Genomic DNA, 17,939 nt, shown 5'->3' with positions numbered 1-17,939 from the left:
GTGTGTGTGTGTGTGTGTGTGTGTGTGTGTGTGTGTGTGTGTGTGTGTGTGTGTGTGTGTGTGTGTGTGTGTGCGTGCGTGCGTGCGCTAAAGGGATGCTATAGGGTGAATATAACATCCAGGCAGCCAAACTAAGAAAGCAGATCATTTAAAAGGAGAGAGAAATTTGGAGGGGTCCTAGAATTCACCACTACTCTGAGACAGAGAAGCACTATTGAGTGGCACAAGCGTACACATGGATTTTGTGTTGTAGATATGTGGTAGTAGAGTAGGGGCCTGAGGGCACACACTTACTGTGTTGTGAAATCTGTTGTGAATGTATTGCAATGTTTTTAAAATTGCCTTAATTTGGCCGAACCTCAGGAAGAATGCCTTGGCTGCAGCTAATGGGGATCCATACTAAATACAAACACAAGTGCTAAATGTACATCAACAGTTCACTTGTTTCTTATAGATAGGGCATATCATAACCTACAAGAAGTAAGTGTGTGTGCGTGTGGGTGTGTCATACAATAACTATGACATGAAAAACGGCATAAACTAGATGCAAACTCCAGATGTACGCATAACGTAATAACAGCCAAACAATCATAATACCACAGAAAAGTAACAGAAAGAGAAAGAGGAGAGCGTTGTAATTGACTTTTCTCCAAGCCAACATGGTAGTTACAGAATGTAACATATTGGATAAGGATTGTGATTGATTGTGTGAGTCTGCCATAGCGATTCGTTTGATTAAATCTAACCACGGGATTCTCTTCCAAGTCTTAATGAAGCAGCAATTTGAAACTGGGAAAGGAGGAGAGCGAGCCAGACAGCCTACAGCTAGCTCCACACACACGGTCTCCGTGACGACCACAACACACTGCACTGAGCTACTCTAACGGAGTAGGAGTCCTCCAACCTCCCCATCTACAGCGATATGTAAATCATGACCCACTCACAGTTGCCATAGACATAGAGCATGTTTCTCCTACTCCTCGGTAACTGCATCTACAGTATGACGTTCGCACACTTCGTTAATTCACTGTCATTGTGGAAATTAGGCAAAGAGAAAGCTCTTACATGGTAATGTCACACTGCCTGTTTTTGTCATATTTCATCTTTTGTCAGAAATTAAACAAATAATTTCCACAAAAATGCAGTATTACTGCTCCACTGTTGGAAAGTGGGTGATAATAGTAACATGGAAATTCACTGTATAATTATGTGGAATAAATCTCTTAAGGGAAAACATACATTTCCCCTCGTATCAGAATAACAGAGTTAGAATGAATATGTATGCCAATATTGTAAAAGAGGGAGATGTTTAAGAACTGGCTTAGTTATTATAATAACCACTTGGATTCATTATGACCTTCGAAATGTTTCAACCTATTATTTGGTTGATGTTTTTATTAATCACACCCACATACAGTATAAACGTACTATAAACACACTAACACAAATCCATAACCTGCACCAAATGTAGCCATACAGTAGGTTCGACTAACAACCAAACTGGTCACCTTAGGTGACCCTGAGAGCCCCTAGACAGGTGGGCGGTGGCCCCTGTGGCCCCAGTGCAGGGTCCATATTGGCAGCGACCCCTTTCCCCTCAACCGATGGGGAGCTCAGGCCATGATGAGCAGCTGGGTCACAAGCACTAAGCACATTAATATCTTCTTAATGATAATAATCATTATGGCATAAGCACCTTCCCCAAAGTGGGCCGGCTTGTGGGAAGTGCCAGGTTAGCATCATTGTCGTTGTTAAGGTAAAAAAAAAAAACAGAGATGAAATGACTCTTTTAATGGGCACTATCTCTCACAGCACAGGCACCATGATAATGACTAAAGTGATGAGATTTCTTCCAAAAACATAGTCCCTGCAACTGTAACATCTATCAAAACACTTGACACCTATGATCAATATTTAATCACTGTATATGAACAAAAGACACACAGCCCCAACCAACAACAGCCTACATTTTGTCTACCAACTAGAATAACACATTTTCTCTCACAATCCTTTAATTTCAATGTTGTTTATTTACTCTATACTGGACTCTCTACTTTTTTGGCACTAATCAACCACAGTACCATCTTCCAGAGTTAACCCAATCCATGAAGCTACCACATCCTGTTCCCCATGTACCCTCCATCCACCTCATTTAATATAACTGTCACTGTTCACCTATCATAGGCTATTATCTGTCTCATTCACGTTCATTATTGAAGCTAATGATCTGTTGTCCTCTCGGCTCCCCATTTGAAGGAGGACTACATTAAAAGGCTCTTACTAACTTAATTAGTAATTATCAATGTTAAAGATTAATCAGCGCTAGAGTGGCTTAAGGTTGGCGTCTCCAGGCGCCCGATGGGACAAATGGAAAGACAAAAGGAATTAACAGAGAAGAACATCTCCGAACATTCTACCACTAATATCTAACTAACTAATGCCCGGCCTTGCTCAAGGTGGATTATTTTATATTTTTTTAACATGTCAATAACAAATGTCTATGTCCGAGTTGACTATGTTGTGTTTTTATAATCATATAAATTAATATAAAGATAAATGTGTCAATAAAAAAAAAATCAAAGGCAACAAAAACAATTCCTGATCAACGATATTATAGACTTCAACAAAATATTTAACAAAAGCATAAATCTAAGCTCATGAACCAAAAAGGCACTGAATCTTGCACAGGATTTGCCTTTACTTAACTGTTGATAAGGCAAAAATAACTATAGTGTATGCTCTTGCTGTCTTGCATTACAAGATTCAACGTGTAAATAAAGGATAATCAACGAGGGGATATGCGTTCTATGGAAAAGAAGGAATGACGTGGAAGGTGTGTTCCACGTGGAGTGGAACTGACCTTCAACAGAGTTGCATTATTCCGTTTATACCATGGCTATAACTGAAACACATTTGCCGCTAGAAATGTGTTCATTTGCAGGTAGAAATGTGTTCAACATCCACTGAAGTAGGAAGAAAGTTGACTAGATAGCTAAAGTAGTTGCCTTGGTAACCAAACAGACTTACTAGTTTCGTTAACCAAACCACCAGTCCTAGCTTGCTATTATACAACGCAAATAATGTTTTCAAATGGACTTTTGCTTTCAAAAGCAGCTCAAACATAGAACATGTAAGAATGAACTATTGCCATTGAATTATACTGTGCTGATATAGTGTGCATTAAAGGGAAACAATGCATGCTCTAGAATGCCCTTCAAGCCAATTAGAAATGAGTATTCAACAATTCCATGCAGATGATGAATACAGTACACACGTTATCCTCCACATAACAAAACTGAAACGGATCCTCTAAATTAAAACCATGATACAGGCTAAATCTGCGCCACGCAGACACAATTCCTCCTCAGCAGAGTCGAGTATCTGTACCTAGCAATGATATATCAACATGAATGCGTAATATGTCATGCAGCTTTCATCCTGGGAGTTCCTGTGTGAGTTCCATTAATGAGAAAGGAATCGCCCAGGACCATCTCCTCTCCCAGTGTTCCGGAGTGTGTTGACGATGGAGCCTGAGGGGGCTGCAGTCACAGAACGGAACAGGGGAAGCAAGGAGGAACTTTCTGAGTGGAGGAGCTGAGGAGGGGAAGAGTTGGAGAGATAAAGTGCAGATCTGTTTTCTCCTCATCTACTACGTTAAGAGATACGGTAAGGAGAGTCCACTGTAAGAAATTGTACACTGACCTTTTCATTGACCTAAAGGGAACATGGCAATTGTTTGTAGCCTGTAGCATAATTCTGAGTATAGTAAACAAGCTAAAGAAACATTTCACCCAGGCAAACAACGGGAATACCACACGGTACCAAATTAAATGGAGGTCAAAATGACTCTGAAACTGGGGGTAAAAATCTACGGGACAATTTCCTCTCTAAATGATGGGTGTCCGTTTTCATGTGCCTGACCTGTCTCCTTGACAGGAGAAATGGCGATGCTTTCACTGCATGGCTGCAGGCAGGTCTGCTATCACACGGGACACAGGAGGGGGGGTTGGGAGGGGGGGGGGGGCTGGCCTGTGGCCCGCAGCACCTGAAACCTATTAGAGAGCACTCTGGAACATTCCACAGGGTTCCTTCACTCCGCTCCACGTTGGCCAGAGGGCATCGTAAAGGTCTTCACTGAGAGGGTCGCTCCCTAGATTAGACGCCCAGTTTGTTTCGTCCACAGGCCCAGTGTACTGTACAGGGTGAGGCAAGGAGAAACAACACAACCTCCAATGCCTGAGAACGAAGGGATGACGCTTGTAAAACTGCTATTCATATGGGGCTGTTGTTGTACAAGTCAGGAAGTACAGCATGGCAAAGGTACATGTTACTACTACAGTAGTGTAGGGGCAGTATAGAGATGTCAAGAGCTCTTCTGAATGGCAACAATGCAAATGTAATATGACACCCTCTCTCCTCTGACAAGTGACCACAACATGAAAAGGGAGGTCTTTATCAAATAGACCTAAAATGTCAAGAATGACTATAATCTAACAACACACTGCAACAGATCATGTTGGTGTTCAATACTGTGCCATCTGGACTCATAACAGCCAGAGCCCAATAGTGCACTCACACTAAGAAACAAACAGACATAAACACACAGAACCCAGTGCCAACTATACGGCGCTAGCTAGCTCTATGTACACACAACTGTCCCTGCACTGTCCCTGTGTTTATCTGCAGCATCAAGGTCCATCTCCGTGCTCTGCGTTTGGCTGGCTCTCTGTCCGTCCAGGCCTCAGTGTTATGCTCGGTGGGTTTAGCTCGATGTGTCTGTGGCCTCTCCTCTGGCCGCCCGTGTCCATTTGCTCTGCGGGTATGGCAGGCCCGAGCTGACAGATGGCAGCCCCTCTCCTCCACTCCCGTTCTGCTCCCGCTCCGGAGTAACACAGTAACTGGTTTTTCCTCCGACGTTGACCTTGCCGCAGCCAGCCAGCGATCCAGGCTGGCACTCCGCCTGTCGAACAGGAGGGTAATGAAGTCCAGTACCGCTCACATGATTATTAAGGCTTTGACGCTGGGGGGCCTTTTGAGGGGCTCACGCTCTACCCCCCTCCCCTCTCCTCCCATGTCTGTCGTTCACACACCAAGCGTTGATGAGAACAGTCAATCGTTACACAGCACTTTGGAAACACCAATTGTGCGCCATAAACAGTTTTCAAAAACTTTGTGGATTCATTGGGTATATCTTAGGCTGTTTGTTGTTGGTTCATAGCCACATAACTTGCTTGTGATGCGGCTTTACCACCGGGATGTTTTCTCTGTAATGCTTTCCAGCAAAATGGTTATCTTACATCTCAACTGGATGTACTACTGCATATTCTCCAAGCTGACACCAACAGGGAAGGAGTTCATAGATAATCCAGGTATAGATAGATCAGTGACTCTACCATTGTTGGTGACAACCTCTAAAGCCAAAGTCAGTCTACCACAACACAATGTTAGCCCTGTAATTCTCCCCATGCAGGCCGGAGGGAGGCATCTCACTCCAGGCACGCTTAGAGTCTGGGTCACACTATGTGACGACGGTCTGGGATTTGAGAGGTGTGGGTTGCACCGTTGACCTTTACGAAGGCAGAGCTGTCTGTTTGCACTGCTCCCATAAGCCCCCTCCCCGTCTGACTGCTTAGCAACCCTCTCGGACCGGGGCAGGCCGTGCTGCGCATGCTCCGATGGCCTCGGTGACATCTCGGAACCTCCAGGAAGGGACAGGACTGGAGAGGTTAATTCTGATCATCCAGTATTTATAGGGCACTTCAGAACAAGGGTTGGCATTAACACTCTAAAGGAGACATCCCTCCTGTATATTAATAAAACATAGAGAAGCCAGGATTGGAGAACAGGAAGAAAGAGCTTTCTACCTCGAGCTCATTCCAGGTCGGCAGAGCAACCATGTTACGTGGTAGCTGGGCTACAGCTACAACAGCCAAATTCTTCATTAGGTTTTTAATTATAAGATAATGCTATTCTGAGGTACGATTTCAAAATATCAAAAAGCAAAGGTTGAGAAAATTGTATGCTGAGTGTAGGTGATAACAATGAGATAGAGTACTGCAACCACATCTCCTCAAAAGGATTTGCCAAAACAAAATCACCATGGTGACCTGACATCTGCCTACCAATCATCTGCCTACCAGTCCAGACATTGCTTGCTCAAAGCTTGTGCAAACAAACCGTATGAACTGTGGGAGCATCACATATTTTCTCACATGTTGGCCTAGTCTGTGAGGTGTGGGGAAATGTCAAGAAAATCTATTGATAAAGACCACATCAGACTGAGCTTGTCTGGCCTAGGAACAGATCATCCCAACGGTGATGCCAAGAACCCCTGCTTTACAACAAACATACCTTTCCATGAATTGTACCTTTACCGCAATGCCGCAAACGTTTTTAATGCAGACAGTCTCTCAGTTAAAGGAGTCATTTGTAACTTTTTTTTTTTTTACAAGGAAGTAGCTAGAATCCATGAGGCAAAAACTGTGCAGTTGAATGTGTTGAAACTAAAGATACTGTAGGCAGTATATTTCTTTGCAGCCTGTTTCACTATGCTACTCGTGGACACCACATTAGCTAGGCAGAGAGGTATAATGTAACGGGAAGGAAGGTGCGCTTAATTGCATATTAGCAGCAGCACACTCGGCTGCACAGGAGGTGACTGTGCTAACGAACGGAGAGGCGTTATTATTAATCACCAATTAATAAAAAAACAGGCTAGGAAATCACACTCTGTCTACTCTGTATACAGTACGCATGGCTTCCTTTTGTTTCCAGTGGCTGGTCTGGGCTGGTCTGTTCTCTTATTTATTTCATAACATTGATCCAGTTCCTGTTGCCGTGGTGTGTTGTGTTTACTATTGGGTTTAGGAGTCTGATCCAGCCCCCAAGGAGTGAAATGAGAAGCTCGTTCCACTATGTTTGTTAACAGACTAAATGTGTATGCGCCTTATGAATGACTTTCATTCACTGAAGAGCACGGGTAGGCTATATCTTATTGTTATGCTGTCTCGTGGTAATAACAAGCAAATCAAAAGAGGATTTCAGGGCAGACATTTGGGGGGGGGGGGGGGGGGGGGGACGACAACACTAAAACCATCACATTTCTTTACGCACCATGAAAAGAAATGTCCTTTAATGGAGTAGCGAGTGAGTGAGTGTGTCGCCACCAGTGAAGAAGAGACAGTGACAGAGATGGCATAATCAACACACCATTGCCCAAGCTGCTCCAGGGACCCAAAACAAGGAGGATATGTGTCAGGGGTAATTTGCAGCCCTTTAGAATGCAACAAAACAAGAATTTTAGCCTCAAACACTGCTATACTTCCCTGCTTACTCCATCATCACTAAAAGCCAAACACAGTACGGGTTGCCAGATTGGTGGATTGTACGAAAAAAGAAACACGCTTTTTAACTCTAAAATACAGCTATACTTCCCTGCTTACCCTATCATCACTAAAAGCCAAACACAGTACAGGTTGCCAGATTGGTGGTTAGTATGAAAAACGGAGTCAGGGAGAGTCAGGGACGGAGAGATAACAGAGAGAGGTAGAAACTGTAGGAGGGCTAGAGACCTCATGCTCCTCACCCTCCTCTCTCCAGCTCTGTAACGGCCCACTGTGCCTGCTTCACACAGAGCGGCCAGCTGTACAGCAAATGTGCCTTTCCCTCTCCCCCTCCCCCTCCCTCTCCCCGTCCCCCACCCCCCTCTGACCAGGCTGACCAGGCCACCGGCTCTGTGAGAGGGAGAAGGCTCCTCCCTGACTTGGCTGCAGGCTCAGCGTTGTCCTGTCACCAGCCCAAAAACCGGTAGAGGTGACCCCAAAAACCACTTTCTGGAATGTGATGCCCAGGGTTTGTTGGTTTATGATTGTCCTTCTGAGCCTTGCCACCTTGGCTGGAGTAGCCACTTGGGCTGGACCAGTGTAAAAAGAAAGGATCAAAACTGTGAAAATGGGGACCCTTTTTCACCTTTTAAGCACCATGCTCAGTGCCCATGCTTTACAAACGTGTCAGTGGTCACTCAAATCCACACAGTGGTATTTGGAAGAGTAGGATAAATGGGTCAAAAGTCCCCCCCCACCCCCCCCCATGATTTTCCAAATGTCAGAGTTCACAGGGAGGTTAAAGTGAATCTCTGTGGAGAGGTGATGGCCTGCTGGTTAAAACCCAACAGGCTTAACTGACATATGAAAGACCTTCAAAGGCAAACAGTTCAAAACAAACAATATAAGTGGAAAATGAATGTCAGTTCGAGCGTTTTGTCTCATTCAACTTAAACAGATGATGACTGACACACATCGTTGTTTTGTCTGTGTGGAAGATGTGGAATGCCTTAATCAGCATCCTACACACACAAAAAATATACAAATGAGGGATTTGTGGGTTGATGACCACAACAGCTGAAAGCAGTATAAATGTGTTTGTCTCTGGAGATGAATCGGACACCCTCAGTTCTGTAAGTGCGCCATGCCAACAAAAAAAACCTCTAAACTAAAGAGTGGCCAGCTGTCTTCTGCGCTGCTATTAAATTGCTCCTTGGATGGTGGCGATATCATTTTTTTCTCCATAGGAGCATCACACCAGGTCCCCAAACAGAGCGACCAGCTGTACAGCAAATGTGTACTGATCCATCTGGGCCCTAGCAGGCTGCAGCCTCCATCTTAAGACACATGGGGCTGTTTCCAGGGCTTGGCCAGGACTGGTCTAGCCTGGTTAAACCAGACTGAATGCTGCATTCGCATGGGGGGACAATGGTTCCTTCTGACCACTTTGGTCAGGATGGGGGAGAGAGGGAAAGCTAGCTTTTTGGTTAGGATGGGGGAGAGAGGGGAAGGAAGGAAGGGGGAGACAGAGTGCACTTGGCTTACGTTCGGAGACTATTGTATTACAAAGATAGACAGCTGAGATTGTCCTGTCTCGGTCGGTGAGACAATTCTCGGGCCCTGTTATTCCATACACTTAGCGATAGTGGTATGTCAGGCCACATCACTATATATAGAGTTATCAGTGTGAAGCGACACCAGTGCAAAGGGGGGCAGAAGTGAAGTGGGGCATGGGTTGAAAACAGCACCCCTATGAATCCAGCGACTGCTCCATTACCTAGGCTAATAACGCTGACAGCTGAGCGGAGATGACCCCAGACCCCCGTTTCCCCTGTCCTGTGCAGATGGCCATTAAAGGGAGAAAGTGTCCCTTTTTCAGGGAGAGAGAAAGAAGGTATTTAGAGCCTTTTCTAAATGAGGAAGGTGGGGTTTTCAGGGTTTTTTGGGGCCAAATTGGCTTTGTGGTCATAACAGCCTGCTCCGGGTTTAACCCTCCCATTGTTGAATAGGGAGAGCAGAGAGAGACATTCCTCAGCATATACAACCAACCAAGGTCACCTCCGAACAATGTTGGTGTAATAACATAAGTTAAGGCAATTACTAAGCATTTATTGTCATATCTATTTCAATTTGATCTATTTGAAGTGTTTTTTTTTTCATACATTCCATAAATCAATATTTAATTTTGATCCAACGCACATTTGTATTTATTCCGAATAGAGTCAGAAAAGTAGGACATCCTTCAATAAACCAATCATCTATCCATTCTTTTTCTGAAACTGTTTGGATTCTAACATTATGGGGGAATAGTATGTGTGGCTGAACGACATAAAGTAACCAGTAGGGGGGTTGTTTTGTACCAAAACAGCATGCACCATGCCAGCCTCTGATAGAGAAAGGACTAGTGCTAGCATGGTGTTGCATTAGGCACCCCCAGTAGTGTAGAGAGAGCAGATCAGATGAATACAAACCAACCACACATTTATACACTTTCAGTCACACAGAAACACACGCACATGCACACACACACACACACACAGCACACAGCACAAAATCAAAATCACAAATCACATGCCTGTGATTGTTTATGCACAAACAGTGTGTTCCTGATAGAATTGCCCAGCGGTCCTGATAGAATTGCCCGCCGTGTTTAAATTCACCTGCGCCTAGGAGCGCATCCCAAACAGAGAGGCGGGTTGGTTCCAGATCAATGAGTCTCTCTCCCACTGAAGACAACAGATAATGCAGTGTAATGAAAGAGCCGCCAAACGAGATGAATAAATGAATGAGTAAAGGAAGGTGAGACTGGAATTCAGACGCCTACTTAATTCAGGCAAGAAAGAAAGAAGCCTGGGCTTTGAATTGTGTGCTCTCCGCTAATTATTCTACCTGCATACAAATGAACGCCAAAAGTAAAGGCGTTTGAGAATTATAGAACAGAAGAGTGTGCTCTTTGTGTTGTGAATCCAGCTTTCAGAATAATCATGTGTTGAATAACATTTGACTCAAGTATATCTAGACTCTTGTTTGATGAACTTAGCGTACATGCATCAAATTGTGCTACATGGTTGTTTTTACACATTTCATACGGGATCAGGCATTTCAGCACTGACAGACCAAAATGTCTGAAAATCAAGGGCAGGCACACACATCATGTTCATGCTTGTGTTTCACAGAGGTTACCATCATCAGTTCACAAGGTATTGACATAGAGGTTTGAATATTATATAGTTATGCGAACATTACTTATTTGTATTACAACAAAGGGTGTATTTAGTACTACACTGAAGGGAGAATGTGAAAGATGTAAAGCCACGTGTAGTAATATGCTCTGGATAAGAGCATCTGCTAAACGACCAAAATGTAATAGAAATGTAATATCTTGGGGAAATATGTTGAATAGTTTGACTACTTGAGACAGTTCCCCCAAAAATAAAAGTGACCATAAACATAGAGAGAAAATAAGAACTGAGTAACCTCTCTTACCTAGCATGTGATTGGCCACGTGGACCTGGATGTCCCATTCGCTGTAGAAGACCATCTGACACTTGATGCACTGGTAGGTCTTCTTCTAAGCAAGAAACCAAGAGAAAAGGACAACACAAGGACACATGGATTTAGAGTACATCAATGTCACATTCTTACTGAGCACTCGGAGGACTTACTGAGCACTCGGAGGACTTACTGAGCACTCGGAGGACTTACTGAGCACTCGGAGGAATTACTGAGCACTTCTTTGGCTAGAAATCCTGTAACTAATGTCTGCGTTTAATTAACAACCAAAAAACGTGGATACTTTTCGAATTTGGCCATTTTCTAACACATTAGTTAAATAATATATGGGTTTCCCAGACACATGTTAAGCCTAGTTCTGGACTAAAAGACATGGTCAATTAAGAATCTCCATTGAAATAGCTTTATAGTCTAGGACTAGGCTTAATCTCTGTCCGGGAAACTGGCTCATTGTGTTCATCTCCATTGTATTAAGTTCTCTCACCTCCTCAGTCTGTGAGGGGCTGGCCCTGGGCATGGGGGAGACTTGTGGGGTCCTGAGCTGCCCGCTGTTGCTGTCCCCTCCCTGCTCCCTGTGCACCGTCTGGACGTGGTTCTGCAGCTCAGCCTCCGACTCAAACTTCACGTTGCAGCTGGTGCACCGTGTCTTGGTGGCGGTCGAGGAAATAGAGGAGGAGGGCGATGACGATGAATGGGGCGGCTTGCCTTTCCCCTCTCTGGGGCTGAGTCTCTCCGTCTGAGCGGTCCATGCTGTTACAGGCATGGCTGGGGTCGTGGCTCCTCCCCCTCCCTGCTGCTGCTGCCTGCCTCCATTCATCACCGTGGGGCTGGAGCTCTTTGAGCCGGCGGCGCTGACACATGCGGCACACAGCCCGTAAGGCAGCCCGTTGATGTCCAGCTTCACCAGGTCAGATTTGGAGCGGAACTCCTTCAGGCACGAGGCACACTTGAAGAGTTTCTGGTTGGCCTGGTGGTGTTGTTGGTGGTGATGCTGGTTGTGGTGGTGGGAGGCGAGATTGGTGGTGCGGCCAATGGGGTGGTTGGTGGACATGGTGCCTGTCTTCTGCATGTGGAAGGTGCCGTGAATCTTGAGCTCCAGGGTGGAGGTGACGGTCTGCATGCATACCACACAGCGGAAGCCCGTCAGGGAGTTCCGCAGGTCGGGGTGCATCTGGCAGTGCTCCATGAAGTCCTCCTCGCTCTGCAGGGGCATCTTGCAGATGCGGCAACTGCCCGTGTCTAGGCTCTTGCTGTGGGTGACCTTGTGCTCGGTCAGTGTGAGCAGCGAGGGGAAACGCTCTCCGCAGATGGGACACATGTAGTGCTTGACGGGGCCCAGGTGGGTCTGCATGTGTTCCCTCAGACCTGCCTCTGAAAAGAAGGTGCGCTGGCAGACGTTACACTTGTGGGTGCCCTTGATCATGTCCGACTTCCTCTTCGCCATGGCGCTCTCGCCCGGGCGGATGTTGTGGTCTCGGAGCTGGTGGTTGGTGAGGAGTGAGTCCATGGTGTATGACGCCCCGCAGATGTCACACCCAAACAAGGGGTCAGCGGTGTCCACCTCCTCCTCACTCCCATCGTGGTTGTTTGGGGACTCCAACACGCCTCCTGATCCTGCCGCTCCTGCACCATGGCTGTTGGACAGGAGACCCTGTAGCTCTGCGTCGTCCTTGGCCGCCGGGTGGTGGTCCGCTCCTCCGGTGGTGGATCCATTCGCACCACAGTTCTGGGCCTTGCCCTCGAACACACAGTGCTTTTCCCTCAGGTGCTTTTCCAGAAGTACGATGGCGTGGAAGGCCTTGCTGCAGAAGCGGCAGTTGTACTTCTTGCTGTGTGTGGTGATGTGGCACTGCAGCTCCACCTCCGTGCCGAAGGACTCCCCACAGAAGATGCAGCGGTGGGCCCGGCCCTGATTCTCCAGGTGGCTGTGCTTGACATGCAGCTGCAGGTCGGCCTCGTGCCTGAAGTCCCAGTTGCAGGATGTGCAGCGGTACACCTTCTTCTCATTGCTGTGCTTGACAGCCAGGTGGAGCTGGGTGGACACCTTGGAGTCAAACACTTCCTGGCAGAGGGTGCAGCGGAAGAACACAAATGTGTGCATGTCCAGCAGGTGTTTTTGCAGGTCGTCTACCGAGGTGAACTGCTTGTCGCAGCTCTCACAGATGTAGTAAGTGGAGGTGATGGTAAAGTGGACCGTCACATGCTTCAGCAGGGACTCCTGGTTGGGGAAGTCCTTGTTGCACTGGGGGCAGTTGAGTTGGGGCTGCATCCCATCCAGGTGAGTCTTCAGGTGGGTCTGGAACAGGTCCAGGCTGGTGTACTTGGCCCCACACTGGTTGCAGATGAACTCGCTAGTGCCACGATTGCTGCGAGAGGAGGAACCATGAAGGAAAGATTGATCAATCGATATGGGTGAGGAAGGGCTGAGGGTCCGCAGAGACTTCTTTCCATTGTTGATGTAGTTCAGTGCCAGCGGAATGTTCTTGTGGTTTTCTTTAATGTGCTTGTTCAGCTTCAGAACGCTGTTGAAGATGGGCGAGTTGGTGCAGTAGGAGCAGGAGTACACCTCCACAATGGGCTCCTTGGGAGTCACCTCTAGAGGGGAGTCGAAACGCAGGCTGCCCCCGTCACAGTGGGTCTGACGGACGTGCTCCTCCAGGGTGGCCTCAGTCAGGAATCCCATGAAACACTGGGGACAGAAGAAGGCGTTACTCTCCTTGGCCACGGGGCTGGGGAAGCCGTGGGAGCAGCGGATGTGTTCTTGAAGAGAGTTGAGGTCACTTAAAACCTCGGTGCAGAAATTACACTGGAGCAGGGTGTCAGGCAGGCTGCCCAGCAGGGTGGCATGGTCCTCGGCATTGTGCACCTGCTTCAGGTGCTCGTTCAGGTTGAACAGGGAGGGAAGCACCTCTAGGCAGAACTGACAGGTGTGTGCCTGCTCAGGTTTGTCAAGGTGCATGGTCCGCAGGTGTATCTGAAGCACGGCAAGGCTAGAGAACACCTGCTTGTTGCAGTAGATACAGCTGTAGGAAATCTTGGGCTGCTTGGACGAACGGCCCCCAATGTCGTGTGAGGTGTGCTGGGCGGCCCTCTTTCTCCTCCCCCGGGTCTTGGGTATGGGCGGGGCTGCCTCCACCATGGTGGAGCTGTCGACGGAGAGGTTGGAGTCTGGGGTGGTGCTGGAGACAGAGGTGTAGCCCACAGTGAGCAGGGATGGGCTGTTGCTGTGGTTACTGGATTCGGGGAGCTGGTGGACATCCATGTGGGCGTAGAGGTCCTCCACAGAGAGGAAGTGCTCGGAGCAGACGGCGCAGTTGTGACCTTTGCGGTCGCGGCTGTGGGCCTGGTCAATGTGGGTCAGCAGGACACCCTCGTCGCTGAATGGCTCGTGGCAATAGATGCACTGCAAGGCGCCACACAGGCCCCCGTCCTCCGACGGAGAGCACTCTGGGTGGCACTCAGCGATGTGCCTTTGCAACTCCTCAGGGACATCAAAACCCTCCTCGCAGCGGCTGCACTTCCTCGTCTCCTTCAGCTTCCACTCCTCTCTGGAGAGGCCGCTACCTGGCCCCCCGCCACCACCGTCTTTGCCCCGCTCGTGGACCTGCATGTGTCCATGTAGGGAGCTGGAGGAGAGAAAGCCCCGGCGGCACACAGGGCACTTGTGGGGCTTGTTGGAGGCGTGGGTTTTCATATGGATCTTGAGGTGGTCGCTGCGTGAGAAGGCCGAGTCGCACTCGCCACAGTGGTACTTTTTGTCGCCGGTGTGCAGCTTGACGTGGCGGTCGCGGCTACGCTTGTGCTTGAACAGGCGGCTGCAGAAGGTGCAGCTAAAGGGGAGCTTGTCACCGTGGCTCTGCTCGTGGCGCTTCAGGAAGCTCAGACGGCTGAAGGACTTATCGCAGAACTGGCATGGGTACGGCAGGCCGGGGCCCCCTTCATCCTCGCCAAAATCATAGTCTTCACCGTGGCCGGGGGAAGTCTGGTCTTTACTGGATGGAGATGATGCAGGCCAAGAACAGGAAGGATCATCCTCGAGATCAACACCATCTATACAGAGTTACAGAGGTACAAAGAGAGAGAGAGAGAGAGAGAGAGAGAGAGAGAGAGACACACAGAGACACAGAGACGCAGAGAGCATAAGAGAGAGAGAGCATATGAGATAGAAGAAGGCGAAAATGAGGAACAAGAGGGAGATGGGGAAAGAGAGAAGGTGTTTTGTCAGATTTCATTAGGAAGTCATTTGTCTCAGCTCTGTTAAATAGTAAAGGTGGGCTGCTGTGGCATTAGTCAGTATGGTAATTGCAAGGTAGCTAAGTATGAATTTACATTCCTTTGTTACTTGGACATTTTTCCTCTTGCTACTGCATTATGCTTGCCTCTCAGAGGTAACAATTCCTCGCCTTATGAATTATCTAAAAACCTACACTTCAACCTGCTATTCAAAGTGTAATTACAGGTAAGGAAAGAAAAATGTAAATTATTTTACCACAATTAACCTTGTATGTGGCCATGTAATGGCTTAGCCCGCTGTGACTTAAAATCTCTCTGACATTTAATCCCCAACACAAGGCAATGGGGAGCTTCAAGATGTAACCCCCACATGAGGTAAATTAGACCATTTCTATTATTCTTTAAAAATGACCTGAATAGTTTAGAAGAAATAGACTTTAAAATGACCTCATGTCAAGGGAGAGAAGAAAACAAAAGTCCACATCTTAGAACATTTTAAGGGAGAATTTAAACAAATGAATGCACAGTAATTCAAACACAGAATAACACTCTCGTCACGACCGCAAACGGATGACTTTGTAAGGGAGAAGCGGTCTGTTCTGACAATTTGTCTATGGATATTAGATTATAGAATATTGGCTCAGCTGAGTGATTACTGGCTGAATGGAGCCATAAGGCAGCCGGTGCTTTAGGGGCACTGTGTAGGGTTAGGGTGAGGTCAGAGAGAGAGAGAGAGAGAGAGAGAGAGAGAGCGAGAGAGATGGGCGGAGCACGGGGAGGATAAATACTTCACCCAAGGACAAGCAGGTGCAGTGAAGTACGTGCCATCGCTTTTTTTTCGTTAATTTACTGTCTCTTTATCAAAATCGGTTATTCATTGACATTCCAATGGTGCGGAATACAGAACACAGTGTGATATAAAGTGGAAAATGCAGAAAACCCGTTTCCAGCAGGTTCAAAAGGTGATGGACCACTTCTTCCCTCTGCCGAATTCTAAGTGCTGTGAACTTCCTTATTTAAATAAAACAACGTAATTCCAACCCCTTCGGAAAGAAAGCCAAAGTCAAAAGGCCAAAACTTGGAACGGGAAAAACAAGAGGAAACTGCACAGATTCATGGGATGGACAAAGGAAAAGCATAATGCCTGGATCATTCCAGGATCCAACCTTCCCTTTCACCATGCTATCTTTTAGCTGACGAATAAGTCTTTCTCCCCCCCCCCCCCCCATTCCCTCCCTCCCTCCCATTCTGTTGTTTTTGCTGGGGAGAAAGATCTGCCCTTAGTCAGGATAACATGCCCTCACTGAGTACTTACACCCGTCAGGGCCTATCTTCAGGAAACAGATGGGGTCGGAGGTTATTCCCCTGCCCCTCCAAACTGCTGAAAGCAGCACATTGAGGACGGCCTGCCTACCTCCCACCTCCGACCCCCCTTCACCCCCCTGTCCCTGGCACACTGCCCACTTTGCACAAGCTCTGAGTCAAACCCAAGGAGCAGCAAACCAAACCTTGCCTGATTTATCTTCTTTCTTTATGTAGTTCATCCATGTTGTTTTTTTCTGGTTGGAGGGAGGATGGGTGAGTCAGTGGAATGCCCTCCTCCACACACACACACACACACACACACACACACACACACACACACACACACACACACACACACACACACACACACACACACACACACACACACACACACACACACACACACACACACACACACACACACACACACATTCTCCCAGGATAGGAGTAGACAGCAGAGCAGAGAGAAATGACCCTAACCAATGCCTTACAGTCAAACATGTTGGCTCGGAGACAACACCAAAACAAACAAACACATAGCCAGATACAGGAAATATATATAAAATTAAATCCTGCTTGTCTTAAATGATGATGGCACGGCCGGCAGACATTGCGATGCTGTCAAGGCTGCCTCCTCCGTTCTTTGTTTAGTTCATTAACAATGTATATAATGTTTTTATTACACTGAGCTGCATACATTAGTCAACAGACATACCAAACAGCGGGGGAGCGGGAGTCATGAGTAATGTACACAAGGATTATACAAGTGGGTCATCATTTGAGTTGAACTGTCCAGCGCCTAATTGAATTAACATTCTCATGGTGCATCATTGTTGATTAACACAAGTGAATTAATGATCTGTGTGTAGACATGACAGCTGTGTTGACATTGGACATGTGAGTACAGTATTGTTAATCGTACACGTGTTCTCCAATGTCTTCTGAATCATATCTTCGCTGCTTTCTCTGTACCGTTCTTATTCCCACTAATGCGTTGTCTCGTTCTGAAAGGACGTTGGTGTACCATTCAAAAGGCCCACTGATATGGCTTTCGACAAACAGGTGGTTACTGACTCCTCGAAGCTAGTACTTTTGAGATAACTTGTGTTTACTACACAAAATATTTGACTATATCTCATACCGGAGGGTGGCCATCATATATCACCATGGTGCTTGAGGTCAACAGCTCAGGTAAAACACACACGACCGTCACGACAAGTGTGTGAACAACGGCAGATGAAAGCACTGTTCAACCCCAGGAGACTTAAGAGATAGAGAGACCCTCCTGTTTTTCCCCTCCTTCACCCAGACAAGAAATACCCAGGTCCTTGTCAGCCTGAGTAAATAACAGGGAGCCGAGAAGGCCTTTTCTTCCACGTCCGTCCGTCTCTGGGGCCTCTGCACGCCAGCACTCTCTGTGCCGCTGCCAAAGGGGATGCTGGGGCCTGAAAAAGTACACCCTGCAGCTGAAGGGCTGTCTTTGTTGGCCTGCCAAGGCCTTCCTGAGCATCCTACAGCCAACAGCCTGTCACGTCCTGGGAGGAAGACCTCCATCTTAGGGCCTGT

General features: G+C 47.1%; 1 protein-coding gene across 6 annotated transcripts in view; it reads right to left on the bottom strand.

The window, feature by feature from the left end:
• The window catches only part of LOC109871646 (zinc finger protein 521-like), a 150,792-nt gene that overhangs the window by 53,259 nt on the left and 79,594 nt on the right, over positions 1–17,939 (bottom strand). For 4 of the 6 annotated variants that reach the window (XM_031806541.1, XM_031806542.1, XM_020462573.2 and 1 more), the window contains exons 4-5: positions 11,320–14,885; positions 10,809–10,893 (exon numbers count right to left, since the gene is read on the bottom strand). In XM_031806541.1, the coding sequence (XP_031662401.1) occupies positions 10,809–10,893; positions 11,320–14,529 (3,295 nt within the window). In that variant the 5' untranslated portion in view covers positions 14,530–14,885. The remainder of the gene's footprint in view (positions 1–10,808; positions 10,894–11,319; positions 14,886–17,939) is intronic. The other 2 variants (XM_031806543.1, XM_031806540.1) reach the window with 1 other exon arrangement.

Source organism: Oncorhynchus kisutch, linkage group LG27, assembly GCF_002021735.2.
Source record: "Oncorhynchus kisutch isolate 150728-3 linkage group LG27, Okis_V2, whole genome shotgun sequence".
NCBI classification, from domain to species: Eukaryota; Metazoa; Chordata; class Actinopteri; order Salmoniformes; family Salmonidae; genus Oncorhynchus; species Oncorhynchus kisutch.
The sequence above is the reverse complement of the archived record's forward strand: the minus strand, read 5'-3'. Positions and strand labels throughout refer to the sequence as shown.